The sequence below is a fragment of the Pan troglodytes genome, chromosome 10 (assembly GCF_028858775.2).
Source record: "Pan troglodytes isolate AG18354 chromosome 10, NHGRI_mPanTro3-v2.0_pri, whole genome shotgun sequence".
Classification (NCBI taxonomy): domain Eukaryota; kingdom Metazoa; phylum Chordata; class Mammalia; order Primates; family Hominidae; genus Pan; species Pan troglodytes.
The window spans coordinates 87,856,285-87,879,467 of NC_072408.2; the positions used below are offsets into that span (position 1 = coordinate 87,856,285).

Below are 23,183 nucleotides of genomic sequence, written 5' to 3' on the forward strand. Positions count from 1 at the left end.
CATTCATCACGTAGTTCTCTTGCCATGGTTTTCAGCTCCATCAGGTCCTTTAAGGAATTCTCTGCATTGGTTATTCTAGTTAGCCATTCGTCTAATCTTCTTTCAAGGTTTTTAACTTCTTTGTGATGGGTTTGAACTTCCTCCTTTAGCTCGGAGAAGTTTGATCGTCTAAAGCCTTCCTCTCTCAACTCATCAAAGTCATTCTCTGTCCAGCTTTGTTCCATTGCTGGTGAGGAGCTGCATTCCTTTAGAGGAGGAGAGGTGCTCTGATTTTTAGAATTTTCAGTTTTTCTGTTCTGTTTTTTCCCCCTCTTTGTGGTTTTATCTACCTTTGGTCTTTGATGATGGTGACATACAGATGGGGTTTTGGTGTGGATGGCCTTTCTGTCTGTTAGTTTTCCTTTGAACAGTCAGGACCCTCAGCTGCAGGTCTGTTGGAGTTTGCTGGAGGTCCACTCCAGACCCTGTTTGCCTGGGTATCAGCAGCGGAGGCTGCAGAGCAGCAAATATTGCTGAACCGCACATGTTGCTGCCTGATAGTTCCTCTGGAGGTTTCGTCTCAGAGGGGTACATGGCCATGTGAGGTATCAGTCTGCCCCTATTGGGGGGTGCCTCCCAGATAGGCTACTCAGCGTTAAGGGACCCACTTGAGGAGGCAGTCTGTCCGTTCTCAGATCTCAAACTCTGTACTGGGAGAACCACTACTCTCTTCAAAGGTGTCATATAGGGACATTTAAATCTGCAGAGGTTTCTGCTGCCTTTTGTTCGGCTATGCCCTGCCCCCAGAGGTGGAGTCCACAGAGGCAGGCAGGCCTCCTTGAGCTGTGGTGGGTTCCACCCAGTTCCAGCTTCCAGGCCACTTTGTTTACCTACTCAAGCCTCAGCAATGGTGGGTGCCCCTCCCCCAGCCTCACTGCCTCCTTGAAATTCGATCTCAGACTGCTGTGCTAGCAATGAGCGAGGCTCCGTGCGCATGAGACCCTCTGAGCCATGCACGGGATATAATCTCCTGGTGTGCCGTTTGCTAAGACCATTGGAAAAGCGCCATATTAGGGTGGGAGTGACCTGATTTTCCAGGTGCTGTCTGTCACCCCTTTCTTTGACTAGGAAAGGGAATCCCCTGACCCCTTGCACTTCCTGGGTGAGACGATGTCTCACCCTGCTTCGGCTCATGCTCAGTGCACTGCACCCACTGTCCTGCACCCACTGTCCAACAAGCCCCAGTGAGATGAACCCGGTACCTCAGTTGGAAATGCAGAAATCACCTATCCTCTGCTCACTCATGCTGTGAGCTGTAGATTGGAGCTGTTCCTATTTGGCCATCTTGGAACTGCCTCCCGTTCTGTAGGTTTTAACATGTTTCTTAAATACATCTTTCTTTAAAAATAAAAATAAATATCTTTTAAAAATATTTTAAAATTTTTTTGCAGAATCATATTTTCAGGATTTAACATTTGGAATTATAAAGTTCAGGATTATATATTTCAGGATTTTGATTGGCTCATATCTGTAAGCTACAAAAATGAAAACTTATTATCCTATAAAAGAGTTAATACAATATTCAAATTGATTAACCTAAGGAATGGATTATTAATTGATTCATCTATGCTATCTGGAAATAATTCAATAGCCCTAGTATGCTTGAAGTTTTTCTCCTGATGTTAGGTTTCAGAATTGTCTGTTTTTGTGATTTTCTACCTATGAAAGATTCAGCCTACTAGTTACGATCATGCCCTGAATGACTTCCACCAATCCTTTCAGATGTTGAATGCCTTCCTTTATCTTCAGCTGCTCCCAGACTCTTCTTATTCTCTGCTTGGATATTTGCCCAAATGATTAATTCAGTGTATGATGTTCATTCATTCAGGTAGTCTCCTTAACAAAGAGCTATTAAATGTCAATTCTATGTCATGTATTGTATTAGTCCATTCCCATACTACTATAAAGAACTGCCAGAGACCGGGTATTTTATAAAGGAAAGAGGCTTAATTGACTCACAGTTCAGCATGGCTGAGGAGACCTCAGGAAACTTACTGATATCATGACAGAAGGCAAAGAGGAAGCAAGGCACCTTCTTCACAAGGCAGCAGGAAGGAGAAGTGCTGAGTGAAGGGGGAAGAGCCCTTTATAAAACCATCAGATCTCGTGAGAACTCACTCACTATCATGAGAATAGCATGGGGAAAAGCACCCCCATGATTCAATTACCTCCACCTGGTCTCTCCCTTGATATGTGGGCATTATGGGGATTATGGGGATTACAATTCAAGATGAGATATGGGTGGGAACACAAAGCTGAGCCATATCAGGTATATATGAATAGAAAGGTCAAGAGAACAGACAGTTTTTTGCCAGATATCATGATGTTTATCTTCAAATGGTCAGATATAGAAAATAAAGAACTAGCACACTGTAACACAGTAAATAAATATTATTCTAAATAAGGATGTGTGGACTAAGATGAAAATAAAACAAAGTGACAATCAAATCAATGATTTCTGTAACGAGGTGATATTTAAATTAAGATGTGAATTATAGGAAGAAATCAGCCAAGCAGATATCTAGGAGAAGAGCCCTTTAGATAGAGGGATGAAGGGACCAGTAAGGGCAAGGTCTGCATGGTGGGAACAAGCTTGGCATACATGGGAGTTAGAACTAAACAAGTGATGTTGGAGCATATTGTGGTTGTGACATGCAGTCTGATAGATAGAAGTGGGTTGATTATGAAGACTTTATATACTATGGAAAGAAGTTTAGATTTTATACTAAATTCAGTTAAGAGTGATTGGATGGATTTCAAGAAAAGAAGAGATATTATCTTATTTATACTTGTAAAGTTTTGGGGTTCTAACCCTCCTTATTATAATCTTTACTAAAACCATTTGCTACTAATTCTGACATTTGTGACCAACATCTCAAAAACAGAGATAACTGCACCTTTAATTTCCATTTTAATTTCATGCAACTTCAGTACTGGATCCCCCCTTAATTCAAGTTCAGGAAGCCCTTTCTTCTAGAATCTTTATTTTATTAATAGTTTTACTTGTGGGTTAAACAGGCACTTAATTTCTCAACCATTTGCAGTCTTTGCTCATTTCCTTTTGAATTCTGCTTTTGGGAAGTATCTACCAACAATGACAATACAACTTTAACACCTCAAGCCCCATTTTGAACTTTTTAAGGAGTGGGTTGGGTCCTATACAAACATCTACCAACAATGACAATAAAACTTTAACATCTCAAACCCCATTTTGAACTTTTTAAGGAGTGGGTTGGGTCATATACAAATCAAAACAATTTTAATGTGGTCAAATGATACCAACTGTCCCTCATTTACTGTCACAACATATAATTATTTTACAAACTGGAGAACAGTCAATGGCTATTCTAGGCCCAGGGCATGGAGCCTGCCCAAGAAATATCTTAACCTTAGTAAAATATCAGTTGCTTATTAAAGATATCCCTCTCTCTCCCTCCTTCTCCCTTCTAAAATATAGCCTCCTTATATTATCAAGATCATGTCTTTCCCATGTAAATTATCTGCAGTAGAGAAACGTTAAACAGAAACAAAGAGGGGTATTCCAAGATGGCTGAATAGGAACAGCTCCAGTCTGCAGCTCCCAGCATGATTGATGTACAAGACAGGTGATTTCTGCATTTTCAAATGAGGTACCTGGTTCATATCAATGGGACTGGTTGGACAGTGGGTGTAGCTCACAGAGGGCAAGCCAAAGCAGGGCATGGTGGAGTGTTGCCTCACCTTCTACACACTGCTTTAAATGTGTATACACTTTGGGAGGCTGAAAATATACTGACTTTCAGGGCTTAAAAAAAGCCGAAGTGCAAGGGGTTGGGGGATTTCCCTTTCCTAGCCAAGAGAAGCTGTCACAGACTACCTGGAAAAAACGGGATACTCCCGCCCAAATACAGTACTTTTCCCAAGGTCTTAGCAACTGGCAGACAAGGTGATTCTCTCCCATGCCTGGCTCAGTGGCTCCCACGCCCGTGAAGCCTTGCTCACTGCTAGTGCAGCAGTCTGAGATAGATCTGCGAGACAGCAGCCTGGCTGGGGATGGGGCATCCACCATTGCTGAGGCTTGAGTAGGTAAACAAAGAGGCCAGGAAGCTCGAACTGGGTGGAGCCTACCACAGCTCAACAAAGCCTACTGCCTCTAGACTCCACCTCTGTAGGCTGGACGTAGCTGAACAAAAGGCAGCAGACAACTTCTGCAGACTTAAATGTCCCTGTCTGACAGCTCTGAAGAGAGCAGGTCTTCTCCCAGCATGGCGTTAGAGCTCTGAGAACGGATAGACTGCTTCCTCAAGTGGGTCCCTGACCCCCATGTAGCCTAACTGGGAGACACCTCCCAGTAGGGGCTGACAGACACCTCATATAGGTGGCTGCCCCTCTGGGACAAAGCTTCCAGAGGAAGGATCAGGCAGTAATATTTGCTGTTCTGCAGCCTCTGCTGGTGATACCCAGGCAAACAGGGTCTGGAGTGGAACTCCAGCAAACTCCAACAGACCTGCAGCTGAAGATCCTGTTAGAAGGAAAACTAACAAACAGAAAGAAATAGCATCAACATTAACAAAAAGGTCATCTACACCAAAATCCCATTTGTAGGTCACCAACATCAAAGACCAAAGGTAGAAAAAACCGCAAAGCTGGAGAGAAACCAGAGCAGAAAAGCTGAAAATTCTAAAAATCAAAGTGCCTCTTCTCCTCCAAAGGATCACAGCTCCTCGCCAGCAATGGAACAAAGCTGCATAGAGAATGAATTTGACAAGTTGACAGAAGTAGGCTTCAGAAGGTCGATAATAACAAACTTCTCCGAGCTAAAGGAAAATGTTTGAACCCATTGCAAGGAAGCTAAAAACCTTGAAAAAAGATTAGATGAATGGCTAACTAGAATAAACAGTGTAGAGAAGACCTTAAATTACCTGATGGAGCTGAAAACCCTGGCACAAAAACTTCACAATGCATGCACAAGTTTCAATAGCCGATTTGATCAAGTGGAAGAAAGGGTATTGGTGATTGAAGATCAAATGAATGAAAGGAAGTGAGAAGAGAAGTTCAGAGAAAAAAGAGTAAAAAGAAACAAACAAAGCCTCCAAGAAATATGGGACTATGTGAAAAGCAAAAATCTACGTTTGATTGGTGTACCTGAAAGTGATGGGGAGGATGGAACCAAGTCGGAAAACACTCTTCAGGATATTATCCAGGAAAACTTCCCCAACATAGCAAGGCAGGCCAACATTCAAATTCAGGAAATACAGAGAACACCACAAAGATACTCCTCGAGAAGAGCAACCCCAAGACACATAATTGTCAGATTCACCAAGGTTGAAATGAAGGAAAAAGTGTTAAGGGCAACCAGAGAGAAAGGTAATCTGCCCGCCTTGGCCTCCCAAAGTGCTCGGATTACAGGCATGAGCCACCACGCCTGGCCAATATGTGCTAGGTAATCCCAGCAGTTTTGTCACCACCAGGACTGCTCTAAAAGAACTCCTGAAGGAAGCACTAAACATGGAAAGGAACAACTGGTACCAGCCACTGCAGATACATGCCAAATTGTAAAGTTGATGCTAGGAAGAAACTGCATCAACTAATGAGGAAAATAACCAGCTAACATCATAATGACAGGATTAAATTCACACATAACAATATTAACCTTAAATGTAAATGGGCTAAATGCCCCAATTAAAAGACACAGACTGGCAAATTGGATAAAGAATCAAGACCCATCAGTGTGCTGTATTCAGGAAACCCATCTCACGTGCAAAGACACACATAGACTCAAAATAGAGGGATGGAGGAAGATCTACCAAGCAAATGGAAAACAAAAAAAGGCAGGAGTTGCAATCCTAGTCTCTGATAAAACAGACTTTAAACCAACAAAGATCAAAAGAGACAAAGAAGGCCATTACATAATGGTAAAGGGATCAATTCAACAAGAAGAACTAACTATCCTAAAAATATATGCACCCAATACAGGAGCACCCAGATTCATAAAGCAAGTCCTTAGAGACCTACAAAGAGACTTAGACTCCCACACAATAATAATGGGAGACTTTAACACCCCACTGTCAACATTAAACAGATCAACAAGACAGAAGGTTAACAAGGATATCCAGGAATTGAATTCAGCTCTGCACCAAGAGGACCTAATAGACATCTACAGAACTCTCCACTCCAAATCAACAGAATATACATTCTTCTCAGCACCACACCGCACCTATTCCAAAATTGACCACATAGTTGGAAGTAAAGCCCTCCTCAGCAAATATAAAAGAACAGAAACTATAACAAACTGTCTCTCAGACAACAGTGCAATCAAACTAGAACTCAGGATTAAGAAACTCACTCAAAACCACTCAATTACATGGAAGCTGAACAACCTGCTCCTGAATTACTACTGGATACATAAAGAAATGAAGGCAGAAATAAAGATGTTCTTTGAAACCAACAAGAACAAAGACACAATGTACCAGAATCTCTAGGACACATTCAAAGCACTGTGTAGAGGGAAATTTATAGCACTAAATGCCCACAAGAGAAAGCAGGGAAGATCTAAAATTGACACCCTAACATCACAATTAAAAGAACTAGAGAAGCAAGAGCAAACACATTCAAAAGCTAGCAGAAGGCAAGAAATAACTAAGATCAGAGCAGAACTGAAGGAGATAGAGACACAAAATTTCCTTAAAAAAAATCAATGAATCCAGGAGATGGTTTTTTGAAAAGATCAACAAATTGATAGACCACTAGCAAGACTAATAAAGAAGAAAAGAGAGAAGAATCAAATAGACGCAATAAAAAATGATAAAGGGGATATCACCACCGATCCCACAGAAATACAAACTACCATCAGAGAATACTATAAACACCTCTACGCAAATAAACTAGAAAATCTAGGAGAAATGGATAAATTCCTGGACACATACACCCTCCCAAGACTAAACCAGGAAGAGGTTGAATCTCTGAATAGACCAATAACAGGCTCTGAAATTGAGGCAATAATTAATAGCTTGCCAACCAAAGAAAGTCCAGGACAAGAAAAATTCACAGCCGAATTCTACCAGAGGTACAAGGAGGAGCTGGTACCATTTCTTCTCAAACTATTCCAATCAATAGAAAAAGAGGGAATCCTCCCTAACTCATTTTATGAGGCCAGCATCATCCTGATACCAAAGCCTGGCAGAGTCACACCAAAAAAAAGAGAATTTTAGACCAATATCCCTGATGAACATCGATGCAAAAATCCTAAATAAAATACTGGCAAACCGAATCCAGCAACACATCAAAAAGCTTATCCACCATGATCAAGTGGGCTTCATCCCTGGGATGCAAGGCTGGTTCAACATATGCAAATCAATAAAAGTAATCAAGCATATAAACAGAACCAACGACAAAAACCACATGATTATCTCAATAGATGCAGAAAACGCCTTCAACAAAATTCAACAGCTCTTCATACTAAAAACTCTCAATAAATTAGGTGTTGATAGGACATATCTCAAAATCATAAGAGCTATTTATAACAAACCCACAGCCAATATCGTACTGAATGGGCAAAAACTGGAAGCATTCCCTTTGAAAACTGGCACAAGACAGGGATGCCCTCTCTCACAACTCCTATTCAACATAGTGTTGGAAGTTCTGGCCAGGGCAATCAGGCAGGAGAAAGGAATAAAGGGTATTCAATTAGGAAAAGAGGAAGTCAAATTGTCCCTGTTTGCAGATGACATGATTTTATATCTAGAAAACCCCATCATCTCAGCTCAAAATCTCCTTAAGCTGATAAGCAACTTCCGCAAAGTCTCAGGATACAAACTCAATGTGCAAAAATCACAAGCATTCTTATACACCAAACAGAGAGCCAAATCATGAGTGAACTCCCATTCACAATTGCTTCAAAGAGAATAAAATACCTAGGAATCCAACTTACAAGGGATGTGAAGGATCTCTTCAAGGAGAACTACAAACCACTGCTCAACAAAATAAAAGAGGACACAAACAAATGGAAGAGCATTCCATGCTCATGGGTAGGAAGAATCAATATCGTGAAAATGGCCATACTGCCCAAGGTAATTTATAGATTCAATGCCATCCCCATCAAGCTACCAATGACTTTCTTCACAGAATTGGAAAAAGCTACTTTAAAGTTCTTATGGAACCAAAAAAGAGACTGCATTGCCAAGTCAATCCTAAGCCAAAAGAACAAAGCTGGAAGCATCAAGCTACCTGACTTCAAACTATACTACACGGCTACAGTAACCAAAACAGCATGGTACTGGTACCAAAACAGAGATATAGACCAATGGAACAGAACAGAGCCCTCAGAAATAATACCACACATCTACAACTATCTGATCTTTGACAAACCTGACAAAAACAGGAAATGGGGAAAGGATTCCCTATTTAATAAATGGTGTTGGGAAAACCGGCTAGCCATATGTAGAAAGCTGAAACTGGATCCCTTCCGTACACCTTATACAACAATTAATTCAAGATGGATTAAAGACTTCAATGTTAGACCTAAAACCATAAAAACCTTAGAAGAAAACCTAGGCTATACCATTCAGGACATAGGCATGGGCAAGGCCTTCATGTCTAAAACACCAAAAGCAGTGGCAACAAAAGCCAAAATTAACAAATGGGCTCTAATTAAACTAAAGGGCTTCTGCACAGCAAAAGAAACTACCATCAGAGTGGACAGGCAACCTACAGAATAGGAGAAAATTTTTGCAATCTACTCATCTGACAAAGAGCTAATATCCAGAATCTACAATGAACTCAAATTTACAAGAAAAAAACAAACAACCCCATCAAAAAGTGGGTGAAGGATATGAACAGACACTTCTCAAAAGAAGACATTTATGCAGCCAACAGACAGATGAAAAAATGCTCATCATCACCGGCCATCAGAGAAATGCAAATCAAAACCACAATGAGACACCATCTCACACCAGTTAGAATGGTGATCATTAAAAAGTCAGGAAACAGCAGGTGCTGGAGAGGATGTGGAGAAATAGGAACACTTTTACATTGCTGGTGGGAGTGTAAACTAATTCAACCATTGTGGAAGACAGTGTGGCGATTCCTCAAGGATCTAGAACTAGAAATATCATTTGACTCAGCAATCCCATTACTGGGTATATACCCAAAGGATTATAAATCATGCTACCATAAAGACACATGCACACGTATGTTTATTGTGGCACTATTCACAATACCAAAGACTTAGAACCAACCTAAATGTCCATCAATGATAGACTGGATTAAGAAAATGTGGCACATATACACCATGGAATACTATGCAGCCATAAAAAAGGATGAGTTCATGTCCTTTGTAGGGGCATGGATGAAGCTGGAAACCATCATTCTAAGCAAGCTATCACAAGGACAGCAAATCAAACACCGCATGTTCTCACTCATAGGTGGGAATTGAACAATGAGAACACTTGGACACAGGGCGGGGAACATCACACACTGGGGCCTGTTGTGGGGTGGGGGTAGGGGGGTGGGATAGCATTAGGTGATGCACCTAATGTAAATGACGAGTTAATGGGTGCAGCAGACCAACATGGCATGTGTATACATATGTAACAAACCTGCACATTTTGCACATGTACCCTAGAACTTAAAGTATCAGAAAAAAAAAAAATATATATATATATACATATATAATTAAAATAAAACCTACAGAACACATTATAGGCCACTTTAAGCAATAAAACAGATAACAATAACATATTTTTTGGAAGCATAAACACTAAGATATACTAACAAAATTTGTACAGGTATAACAGTTATAAGAAGATGAACCATATTTGTAAAGAAATAAGTTAAAAAGCAAAGTGTATAAATGCATGCCAATATGGTTGGTAATTGTGTGCACCCAAGTTTCTAACTTTGGTATTTGAAATACTACAACAGACAACATAAGTCTTTTTGCAAGATCAATCAAAAACTGTTATGAGTCATCACCACATATGCAGTCACCCAAAGAGTTGAGATCTTGAGAAATTTTATCTTTCACAAATACAGTTTTACTAAGTGGACATCATTCCATTTATTGAAAAAGTTTTATTGTCTTTATGTACACAACCAATGCTTACACACAGAGTCAAAGATTTTAATGCACTTTGTGGAGTCAAATTAGCAAAAATAAATACAACGAATTTGATCTGAACTCTCTAAAAGTCTTTAAACAATTATTCCTCCTGTATTGGAAATGATAAATGAAAAATACACAACATAGAGAATTGTAAAAATCAATGCTGACCATTTAAAATAGTGGGAGAGAAACTAAAAAACAGGAAGAATATAATACCTAGGAATATATTTAATCAAGGAGATGAAAGATCTCCACAAGGAAAACTAGAAAACACTAATGAAAGAAATTGTAGATGACATGAATGGAAAACCATCACATGCTTATGGATAGGAAGAATCATTATTGTTAAAATGACTGTATTAACCAAAGCAATCTACAAATTCAATGAAAATCCTATCAAAATATTGATGTCATTTTTCACAAAATTAAAAAAATTCCCAAAATTCGTATGGAACCAGAAAGGAGCCCAAATAGCCAAAGCATTCCTAAGCAAAAAGAACAAAGCTGGAGGCATCACGTTACCTGACTTCAAATTATACTACAAGGGTGTAGTAAGCAAAACAGCATGATACTGGTATAAAATCAGACACACAGATCAGTAAAATGAATAGAGAACCCAGATATAAAGCAACATACCTACAGCCAACTGATCTTTGACAAACTTGACAAAACACACACTAGGAAAAGTTCACTCTATTGAAAAAATGTTGCTAGGAAAGTTGGAAAGCCATATGTGGAAGAATGAAACTGAATGTCTTTCTCTCACCATATACAAAAATTAACTCAAGATAGACTAAAAACTTAAATGTAAGACCTGGAACTATACCTATAAAAATACGAGAAGAATTCCTAGGAAAAATTTTTCTGGACATTGGCCTAGGCAAAGAATTCATGACCAAGACCTAAAAGTAAATGCAACAAAAACAAAAATAGACAAATGGGACTTAATTAAACTAAAAAGTTTCTTCACATTAAAATAAAGAATCATCAGAGAAAATAGACAACCTGTTGAATAGGAGAAAATATTTTCAAACTATGCATCTGAAAAAAGGACTAATAACCAGAATCTATAAGGAAATCAAACAACTCAACAAAACAAACAAACAAGATATAAATAGCCCCATTAAAGAGTGGGCAAAAGAAATGAACATACGTTGTGTGAAAGAAGAGATACAAATGACCAACAAGCATATGAAAAAAAATGCTCAACATCACTAATCATCAGAGAAATGTGAATTAAAACTACATGAGATGCCATCTTATGCTAGTCAGAAAGACTATTATTAAAAAGGAAAAAAAAATGACAGATGTTGGCAAGGATGTGGAGAAAAGGGAACACTTATACACTATTGGTGGGAATGTAAATAGTACAGTCTCTCTGGAAAACAGTATGGCGATTTCTTAAAGAACTGCAAATAGAACTACCTTTCGATCCAGCAACCCCACTACTGCCTATAATCCCAAAGGAAAAAAACCACTGTATCAAAAAGATACCTGCATCCGTGTGTTTATCACAACACTATTCACAATAACAAAGATATGGAATCAAGCCGAATATCCATGAGTGGATGACTGGATGAAGAAAGTGTGATATATCCTACCCTAAACACATAAACACATACACACACACACACACACACACACACATACACACACACACACACGCATATATAAATTGGCAACCTAAATTGTTAAGCAATCAACTACACTTTATGAAAAATATTATAACAAAGGGCATTTCTTTTTCTTTTCATAATCTGTTACCATGATAATGAGATAATTTCTTATATATTTAAAGTTATATTGCCAGTATTTGAGTACCACACAGTGGTATTAGTTAGGAATATGAAACAGACACAGAAACGAGATAATTCTTTTGGAATTATCTCTGCAAAAGAGTTAAAATCACCTTTTAAGGATTTGGGTTATTTGATTAAAATATTAGTAATTTTTATTGAAAATATTTGCCTACGTCGTCGTTCCCTTCATGTTTTTCTCAAATAGAAGTAACTAGATATGGTTTTTTTTGTTAGTTCTTTTTTTTTTTTTTTTTTTTTTTGAGATGGAGTTTTGCTCGTTGCCCAGGCTGGAGTGCAATGGTATGATCTTGCCCCACTGCAACCTCCACCTCCCTGGTTCAAGCAATTCTCCTGCCTCGGCCTCCTGAGTAGCTGGGATTACAGGCATGCACCACCAACACACTCGGCTAATTTTGTATTTTTAGTGGAGCCGGGGTTTCTCCATATTGGACAGGCTGGTCTCAAACTCCCGACCTCAGGTGATCTGCCCGTCTCGGCCTCCCAAAGTGCTGGGATTACAGGCATGAGCCACCGCGCCCGGTCAATATGTTTTTTAATTAGAAATAACTTTCAGTTGTTTTGTTTTTTCAGAAATAAAAATAAGATTAGTGGAGGATATTTGGCTGCTAGAATGAACTAGAGTTGTAGAATGCCTTCCCATCTATTGGAATGTTACATGTTTTAAAATGATTCTTTCATCTGCCTTTTTCTTCTTTTTTTTTTTTTTTAACTGCAGTTGCTATTTGGGAATAAAAAGAAAGTTTCAAAATAGGAGTTTACAATTTTATTACTATGTATGATTTCATTTTAGACATTTAAAAACTATTTTTTAAGCCCTGAAAATCAGTGTATTTTCCAGAAACCCTTTGCTAAATCATAATAAACTTGCAGTGTTTCTGCAGGGGCAAACTTCAGCTCAGCCCTGCTGCACAGATGAAGTACTTTATGCAAACCCCTCCACATATACTTGCTAAGTTTTCAAAATATTCAAGAAACCAGAAGCATGGAAGTTACAAGCAAACCTTTTTTTAAATTTTTTTGCGACAGAGTCTCACTCTGTTGCCCAGGCTGGAGTGCAGTGGCATGATCTCGGCTCACTGCAACCTCTGCCTCCAAGGTTCAAGCGATTCTTCTTCTCAGCCTCCCGAGTAGCTGGGACTACAGTTGCTCAGCACCACGCCTGGCTCATTTTTGTATTTTTAGTAGAGACAGGGTTTCGCCATACTGGCCAGGCTGGTTTTGAACTCCTGACCTTGTAATCTGCCCGCCTTGGCCTCCTAAAGTGCTGGGATTACAGGTGTGAGCCACTGCGCCCAGCCACAATCAAACATTTTAGTAGCTCTAATACTTGTAGTTAGACATTTGCCTCTTAAAATATTTAGGTGAAAATATAAATTTTGTGGCCAGCAGAATGCATTATTTTAAAATTGTTACAATTTAACTACTTTCTCTTTCTCTTTCTCTCTCTCTCTCTCTCTGGTAAAAACGTTAACCTCTACTAGTGATGACCAAACCTGGTAAAGATTGTAAAGTGGGAAAAACTGGATTGTAGGATCCTTATATCTTTTCTCTCTTTTAATTATAATTCCACTCTGTTCTTCCTTTGTATTTCAGCATTTTTTCCTTAGGCATTAGTATTCTTTTTTTTTTTTTTTTTTCTTTTGAGATGGAGTCTTGCTCTGTGGCCCAGGCTGGAGGCCCGATCTCCGCTCACTGCAACCTCCGGCTCCCGGGTTCAAGCGATTCTTCTGCCTCAGCCTCCTGAGTAGCTGGGATTACAGGCCTGCGCCACCACACCTGGCTAATTTTTGTATTTTTAGTAGAGATGGGGTTTCACCATGTTGGCCAGGCTGGTCTCGAACTCTGGACCTCAGGCGATCCGCCTGCCTCAGCAGGCATTAAGTATTCTGACTCCAGTTTTCTCCCCTCCCTTCATTCTTTCTTGAGCAAATTTCCACACCTTTTTATTCTCTCTGATCTTCTTTCTCTGCACTGTCTCCATTATTTTGCTCTTTCCATTTGCTAGAATGCTTCTCTTAAATAATTTTGTCAATAACTCTGCTTATGATGTTTTAAAATGCCATCCTGAATAGCATATTAATTATACCATTATGACATACAATGAAATAAATACTATGCATTAATAAGCTGGAGTTTTAGCATGCTTAACCATTGAAAAGATTGTGATTACCCTGTACCTCAAATTAATTAAAAATATAATTTTATTTTTTGAAATAATACAGAATTTATATGCATGCTTAAATTAAAATTGTTTCTTTTGAGAGGTTCTGTTTGTTACATTTTAGGTATGTTAATTTGCAGGGTTGAATTTTTAGATTATTTGGTTGTTCACTGGCTTGGCTGCTGTCCTAAATTAGCTTGGCTTGCTACTGACCCAATGCTAAGCAGTTTACGCATATTTGAACCTTGCAACAATCCTGTGAAGTAAGATTATCAGCTTCAGATTACAGATGCAGAAACTGCAGTTCAGAAAACTTAATTAACTTTCCAAATTTTCACACCTAATAAGTGGCAGTAGTGTAATAAGATTCAACCTGAGACTTCATGGCTCATGATTTTAATCTTTTCATATGCTTAATGAGCAATCAACAGGCTCTTGGTGTCTTAATTTAAAGGCTAATAGTTTATCCTGAGGTACTGACTTGCATTTGACACTATTTACACTCGTCTGTCTGACTGTTTGTCCAGTACAATCTTCTAGTTCCACTGGCCTTGCTTGCTCTACCTGTACACTGAACACTCTCCAAACCAGACCCGCTGCATTTCATGGATTATGTCTACACTTATGCTCTCCCTTCAGCCTGAAATGGATCTTACAGTAACAATCTATTGTATACAATTACTTTCAAAAGAAAAAATGGTATACTGATGGGTCCAGAAAAAGTGGTTTCATCTGGCGATACGGGGGTCTAACTTTGCCTCATGTGATCTTGTAATCAGTTCCTTGTTTTTAAGCTCTGAACTTCATACTTCCTTCTGAACCTTCAGAGGAACCCAGCACCTCCAAAACTTGAGACATACCAGGTTCCTAAAGAGAAAATGGATTCTCCTTAGGAAAATCTATTTTCTCCTCCACAAGCTCCTCCTCCCACTTTTAAGTCATATTCCACAGATTCATCTTCTTTCTATTCTTTCATTTGGTTTCTTTTCTTTTCTTTTCCTGTTCTCTTTATCCTTGTAGGATTTTTACCACGACCACCGCCCTCTTTGATTCTCTTTCAGTGGAGTTTCTTTAAGGAGAAGAATGAATGTGGCTATTCAATTTGTCATATTTTACTGGAATTCTAAGATCTTTTTTTTTTTTTTTTTTTTTTTTAAAGTAGAAGATACTCAGCCTGGAATTAAAATCGTGGACTTTGGAGTCAGATTCCCCTCCTTGTTCAAGTTGTGGCACAGAGATAAAATGATCGTATTTGCACAGTATCCTGGAGTGAGTGACAGGATTAGAGTGGGTTTTCCCCTAGCCCTCCACCTTGAGGTGTCAGTAAATTGTATCACGGCATATCTGTAATTCAAAGCATCTGGGCTTTGAAATACTGGGCATCCATAAAGTTTGAATCCTGACTGTTTCACTTGCTAGCTGCGTGGCCTTGGGCAAGTCGATCTATCTCTATACTAGCTCCATTTGTAAACATGGGATTATGGTTCCCACTTCTTGGTACTTTCATGAGAATTACAGGAGCTAACATTTGTTTAAAGTGCCCAGTACAATGTGAACACATACTAGGTGCCAATAATAAATCTGTCGTTCTGGAGAGGACGAAGAGGTTAAATGGCTTTGTAACTTTCTCTGGATTTAAATGGTGACTGTGTCTTTGGCTATTCGACATTATTTGATTTGAGACCTTTGGAAGGACTAAAGTAGACTGCAGATGTCAGGGAAAAGTCTAGTGCCTTGCCTCTCAGTGGAAAGGGAGGTGGTTATTTAAAGAAATATTCTCTGTTTTGCATTACACTTACCTCTGTTCTGTTTAGCCTTTATCTCCACATTATTCTTTTCCTGCAGAATCATTTGTTTACGGATTCTCAAGTTATGATCCTTCCCAAGGTCAGGGGCAGGCCACTATTTCTCACCTCAGATTTGGAAATACGTGTCTTTACATTTAAACCTGCAAATACTGTCACACCAAGACAGAATGTGTTTGGCATACTATTAAGGCAAAAGATTGCATCTGAATCTCGCTAAAGCATGAATAATAGCGGAGCTTGACGAATGTTAAACCTAGACAGTACTATATACCACCTTTCTTTTTACATTTTCCCAGTTTCCTCTTTTGATTCATCTTTACTTACTTCCTATTTTTGTTTTTTGTTTATTTGTTTGTTTTGTTTTCTCATTAGAAAAGCCACAGAAACTCCAAGCAGGCAAATTAGAAGGGAGGCAATGCAACAAGTCCTATCTGTTCTCTGTCTAGATCACATGCAGAGTCTGGTCAGCAGGTGAATCCGCATCCCAGTGGGGTCACCTTTCCTGTGGCCTGTCAATCACCCCAAGAAGCTCTTCCCAATTTGTTTGGCACAACCTCCTTCCACTCCTCCTACCCTCTCAGTGGTCAGGAAATCCCGGAGCAGTCCTTGCCCTGGAGCTGCTTGTGTTTTTAGTAACCAGGGACTGAGCTGATTTTGAAAAATCAATCAATCAATAAATAACAATCAAAGAGCCTTGCCTCAACGCACCGAGTTGCTGGTTTCCTGCAGGTCAGAGGCGATGCCACCTCCACCAACGACCTTCCAAAGATTAAACCAGCCGTGTACAAACTGCTGGATTGAAAATGGAAAGAGATGGGCCGTTGGCCTCCTCCTAGGAGTACTTGTGTGTTGAAATCGGAAGGACGTTCTGGAGTTTGAGCGCGATTTTTCCGGGAAGGCTGTGGGGTTGGAAGTGCGTGTTGGGGTTTGGATCTCGTGCAGCAGCGCAACTAACCTGCTGCAACGGCGCTGTGACACCCCTGTCCCGGGGCCCCCACTTTAGCCTGTTGCTTCTCTGGTCGCTCCAGGTCGGTTTTTCCCGGCGACTCTAGTGTGGCTTCCAAACTTCTGGGCTCCGGGCTCACTTCGGAATTTGCCCCCGCCCCCTACTCCCTTCCCTCAGGCCCCAGGAAGTTGCAAGAGTACCATTTGTCGCACACTCGGGGACCGCGGGTGGCCGGAGGAGATGAAACCGTCTTGGCTGCAATGTCGTAAAGTCACCAGCGCCGGGGGGCTCGGAGGACCCTTGCCTGGGTCCTCTCCGGCCCGGGGAGCCGGTGCGGCCCTCAGGGCTTTAGTGGTCCCGGGCCCGCGGGGCGGTCTCGGGGGCCGGGGATGCAGGGCACTGTCCTCCGGCAGTGGCAGCGAGTACAAGACCCACTTCGCAGCCTCGGTGACCGACCCCGAGAGGTTCTGGGGCACAGCTGCCGAGCAGATCAGCTGGTACAAGCCCTGGACCAAAACGCTGGAGAACAAACACTCGCCCTCTACCAGTTGGTGAGTGACTTCTGTGCCAACCCTGATCCCCCATCCCTGGTAACTTTTTGGGCGCCAGGACCTCCCTGGGACCTGGAATCTGGCATTCTATGACGAAAGAAAATTGAAACTGGAGATGTGTTCAGACCCCTCAATTCGTGTTTCATTTCAATTTCATAGTCAGTTCTCTTGCCTTCTGCTCTTGAGAGACCCTGTTACCTATTGTGAACACAGTGTCCCATAAACGGGAGATTTACCTGACTGGCAAGGTTCTGCTTTGGCAGTGGGAATATTAAGAAAACTAAAACAAGATCCTGCCTCCAGGGACCGCACAGTCTAGTAAGGGAGATACTAGGTAAACAAAGCAAGCGGTACAATAAACTAGGGAATTATAACTAAGTGTCCTCCTACTATGGGGAGGGAGGGTTAAGAAAAGACTTCAATGAAATCGCACCCCATAAGGGTTTGGAAGGATGGGTATGTCTTCTCGAAGTCGACAAGGCCCTAATTATCAAAGTTCTAGAGGTGAACAACAGCTTGAACTGTGACTGAGACAGTGACTGCCAATGATTGTGTTGGCTGGAGAGGTGGGAGGGGAAGTGGTGAGTCAGGGGCTAGGTTGGGAAGGGATTTATGTACTGTGCTAAGTAGCTTGGATCAGATCCATAGGCCTGTTGTGTATATGAAGCTGCAGTATGGGGTACCCAGAAAGAATACAGATAGATATAGGCCAGGTGATGTTAGAAGTCATCGTAGGAGTAAAGTCTTCTACCTGGAGTTGGAATTATAAGAAGTTATAAGCATTATTTTTTTTTGCGTTACAACAAACACAGACACATTGTAGAATAAATATCAAGCTTGCTAAGATACTGAGGGTGAAGCACAGTCAGTGATACTCTTAGAGTGTGGCTCCTTATGTGTCTGCCCTCTGGGGGTGTGATTGCTCTCATCTGCCAGCCATTAGAGAGGATGTTTCCCGTAAAAGTTTGAAAAACACTGCTCAGCAATGAGATGAGGGGAATGATATGGTCAGGTTTGCAGTGGACGAATGGCTCTATGGTCAGAGCAAGAAATCTGGAATGGAATTGGCTAGAGCCTGTTCTGTGTCTCCACCATGCCCAGTCCTCTCAAAAGTGTGTGGGGATGACATGGTGTTCCCTTTAGAATCTGAGCACCTTGCCCCTTCCTATCAATTATTTTTTCAATAGTATTTGATCGGTCCTCTTTTCTGTGCCAGACAGTGAACAAGACACTGGGTGTTCAACAATGAGTAAAACCTAGTCCCTGCTTTCTAGAAGTCATAAAGATTAAAAGCATGGACTCTGGGGCCAGACTACCTGGTCTGAGTTTGGCTTCTCACAGTTACTGTGTGTTCACAGTCAAGTGACTTAATCTCTCTGTGTTTCACTTTCCTGAAATGCAAATATGGAAATAATTGGAGGCTTAACTTAGTAAAGGATGAAGACTATGTCTTTATACACTAGACCCTATACATGTTAGAGGAAGAATAGCTCTCTTTGTATTCTCAGACCATAATTATCTTAGGAGCAGGAAACTCTCCTAGTATTCCTCAGATGAAAGCACAGAGATTATTGCATCACTGTTTCTCAAAGTTCTGTGTACAAATATCTGTCATAAAATATGGTACTATAAATGATTTTATGTGGCCATCTCTATTATAAAACTAATGTGCAGAGAATTCAGTTAAGAAGCCACAGGTATATTCTAAATGAAAACCAGTGAGGGCCAGACCTAAGGCAGTGGCAATAAGAATGGAGGAGAAAGGACAGATTGGAGTGATTCGAGAGGACAATCGGGGATCAGCAAAGGCCCAGGAGAGAGCTTTGGAAGTGAGTGTCAATGTCCCAGCAAGTAGAGCTTAAGACCAGGAGATTTCCTTTTCAATAATTTGCTTTTTCTTTATAATATCTAGTTGCTTGTCTACATTTTTTAAAATGGTGTGTATAAGATGTGTTTAATGAGAAATTTTGTGAAAGGGTCACTATATTTTTATAGATCACAATTTGATAACACTGTATATGAATTCTTTATCTTTTTAGTCTTGAACTCATGCCCAGAAAATCAAAGTGAAGAAGTGATAAAACTTTGACTCTATTTATTTCAGCAGTGCGATTCAATCTTACAAGAATTCTGGTTGGGCAAGCAAGGTTGGGAGGGAAGTAGACGTAGGAGACCAATCTTAAATTTCAGTTAGTCAGTAGTTTCAATTTGAATCTATGACTGCATTGGATACCTAAATGAAGATAGTCCTGATTGGTTAGCAATTTTCCACAAAGCAAAACAGAAGGGCAGACTGAATTTACTTTTATTTTGTTTGGCTTTATATCTGCAAGATCTAAGGCAGAGCTGGCATATAAATTTTTAAAGTGAGAGTCAACTAACTGGATACATAGCTTTGATGATTTTTGTTGCTATAAAACAAGACACCTCTTTGGGAGGTGATAAGTGGATTTAGGCACAATTTGGTGTGAAGGAGCTTTACTTACTTTCTTTGAAGCTGGGATCTGGAGAAGGGAGATATTGACAGCCAAGTGCTTAAGCAAAACAAGGCGAGATTACTATAGCTAATTGTTCTCTCCTCTGTGGATCTGGCATATGTGTAGTCACAGTCTCTGATGCCCTTTGGCTTCCCAGAGGCAAGAGGGATTCTTCATTATAAGCTTGTCTGTTTGTTGTTCACAAAAGTAAACTCCCCTCAGAACCCACAGGCTTATCAAAAGTCTCAGCATATAAATAGTATTGGATATTAGCTTTCACAATGACATAAGCTATGCAACATTTTATGCGTGCAGTAATATAGACATGGAGAATAAATCTTTAAGGGTGATATATGGAAGGGAACTTCCATTGTAGTGAATGACTTTATTAAATGCATTTCCAGTCCTGTAATTTCTAAGACCTTCGAAAGACAAATCCAAATTACGGGTAGGTGCTTTAGGGATTTATACGTAATTGCTTCTCCTCACAGTTTGGTGGTTACTCCATATTGTTAACACCTGGCTCTTTGGGTAATAAAGTCTCTATTAGAGAGACTTCAGTGGAGAACTGCAATCATAGTAATTTCTTCAGTCCTGGAACAACAAAGTGGATGTTTCTGGTTATTTTCTCCGGATAGACATCCTGCTGCCTGTCCTGAAATTGAAATCCAGCTGCCACTCTCTGAAGGATTAGTCAATTCACTTTTCTATTATATATTGTGGTTGACTCTCTGGGCCATCAATTTATCTCTTTCTATGGAAGCATTGCAATCCAATTTTAGTTTACTTTTATTTAAACAACATTCAATGATAGGATTCTCATATACCATTTGTTTAGAAATCAATATGTATTAACAGTGACTATAAACCAAAAAGGAAAAGACTAACTAAATGCAGATTATTAGAAAATAACTTAAGCTTGGCTAACATTTCTGTAGTCAAAATACTGTGGGTTTCTCAAAATGCAGGATCTGAATTCCTTACTAGCTGAGATTAAGGTTGTTTAATCCTGCCAAGTCTTAAAATGGCTTTTAAGAATTAAAGGACATCAATCATTCACCCACTGCATGTACAGTACAGAGAAAATGATGAAAGAGATAGTGAAGGAACTCACCACACAGCAGCGCGAAAGACATGCATTAAATTATTACAAAAGAGACTAATTTTAAATTTTAGATGCAGGGGTACATGTGCAGGTTTGTTATATGGACATATTGTGTGATGTTAAGATTTGGGCTTCCATTGAACTCATCACCCAGATAGTAAACACGGTACCTGGTAGGTTTTTGACCCTGCCCTCCTCTCTCCTTCCTTGCCTTTTGGAATCCCCAGTGTCTATTGTTCCCATCTTTATATCTGTATGTCTCCAGTGTTTAGCTCCCACTTATAAGTGAGAACATGCGTATCTGGTTTTCAACATGATGAACACTATTTAGAGTTGCAGTAGATGCTAGGTAATCCAACCTTTATTGGGTGATATGATACTGTCTTCTTTAGAAGGATCATGAGAGGGGTCTAGAGGAAATGATGTTTAAACTGAGATCAAAATGAGTAGGAGTTAGACATGTGAGAAGTGGGGAGGAACATTCCAGGGAAAGAAAATAGCATATGCAAAGGCCATGAGGTAGACATGTTTAGTAAGTTCCAGAAACTTAAAGAAGGTTTACGTGGTTGGGGCTTAAGAAATGAGAGAAAATTATCTTGAGATGGAAGGAGAGAGCCATATTGTGAATGGTCTTTTGAGTTATGTTAAGGATTTTTAAATTTTTTCCTGGCATATAATACCTGTCAGGTAATACATGACCAAAATGTAAATTTCCTATTCCTTCTTCTTCACTGGGTCAATACAGGCTTGAGTTCAACTGTAGCTTTGCCGCTTACTCTGAGAAAGCTTCAATACCTTTATTTGCAAAATTAGAATCATGACGGTATCTATTTCTAAGGATAAAATTGGGTGAGAGAAGCTTGTAAAGTGCCTAGGACTGTCCCTGACACATACAACTAGATATGATTATCTTTGGAATATGAAAGAAATACTCCTATGAGCTAATGTGGTCCAATAAGTTTTGAGGGGAAGTGGTAGCATTTAGAGTGAATCTTAAAGTAGGACTTAGGAGGAAAGTCATTTATGTTCAGGGAACAAGATGACAAAAACATAGAGGTAAGAAAAGCCAAGTGTCCTTAGAGGATAGTTATAGTAGACCAGCTGGCTTTTAGTGGCTTGTCTGAGTTGCTGGGACTTACTTTCAGAAAATAGTTTCAGCCTGCTTTTAAAAGGCTTGGAGTAGCGAGCTAAGGCATTTGCATTTACTTCTTAGGTCACAGCAGGGCTGAAAGCCTGCAGGTAGGCTTTGTTTGACCTACAAGTTTTGTTTGTTTAATTTGTTAGCATTTAAATATTGGAAGATAAAAATCTAAATTTCCTGTAAAAAATTCAGCTTTTGGTCTTTTTTTTGAGACGGAGTCTCACTCCGTCACCCAGCCTGGAGTGCAATGGCATGATCTCCACTCACTGCAACCTCCATCTCCCCGCTTCAACCATTTCTCCTGCCTCAGCCTCCCGAGTAACTGGGATTACAGATGTGCACCGCCACACCCGACTGATTTTTGTACTTTTTTTTAGTAGATTTGGGGTTTCACCATGTTGGCCAGGCTAGTCTCGAACTCCTGACCTCGTGATCCGCTCACTCGGCCTCCCAAAGTGCTGGGATTACAGGCATGAGCCACCGTGCCTGGCCCTTGGTCTTCTCCTTAAAGAATAAAAAATGGGCAGGGCGCAGCAGCTTACCCATGTAATCCCAGCACTTTGGGAGGCTGAGGCAGGCAGATGACGACGTCAGGAGATCCAGACCATCCTGGCCAACATGGTGAAACCCCGTATCTACTAAAAATACAAAAATTAGCTGGATGTGGTGGCACACACCAGTAATCCTAGCTACTTGGGAGACTAAGGCAAGAGAATCGCTTGATCTAGGGAGTCAGAGCCAAGATTGTGCCACTGCGCTCCAGCCTGGTGACAGAGTGAGACTCTGTCTCAAAAAAACAAACAAGAACACCAACAAAAACCCGGAATGTCTGTCGGCGATGGGTCAGTATTCCTGCACAGCAACACTTGGCTGGAACTGAGCAGCTCTGACCCTTTAAATGGTGCATGTGCTTGTTTGTTATTCACTGTCCTCACCCCTATTGCATTATACTTTGCCTGTCCCAGCCGTTAACTTTTCCATTGTGATCATTTTTGTTTGCAGTGCCTCGTAAGGCAGTAATGATCCATGGAAACATTTTGTTAAGAAGGTGATA

General features: G+C 40.3%; 1 protein-coding gene across 2 annotated transcripts in view; it reads left to right on the forward strand.

Annotated features, from left to right (window-relative positions):
* Window positions 1–16,498: 16,498 nt before the first annotated feature.
* The window catches only part of ACSS3 (acyl-CoA synthetase short chain family member 3), a 179,289-nt gene continuing 172,604 nt past the window's right edge, over window positions 16,499–23,183 (forward strand). The window contains exon 1 of one of the 2 annotated variants that reach the window (XM_509241.9): window positions 16,499–17,406. In XM_509241.9, coding sequence (XP_509241.2) covers window positions 17,096–17,406 — 311 coding nt within the window. In that variant the 5' untranslated portion in view covers window positions 16,499–17,095. The remainder of the gene's footprint in view (window positions 17,407–23,183) is intronic. The other variant, XM_016923924.4, reaches the window with a different exon arrangement.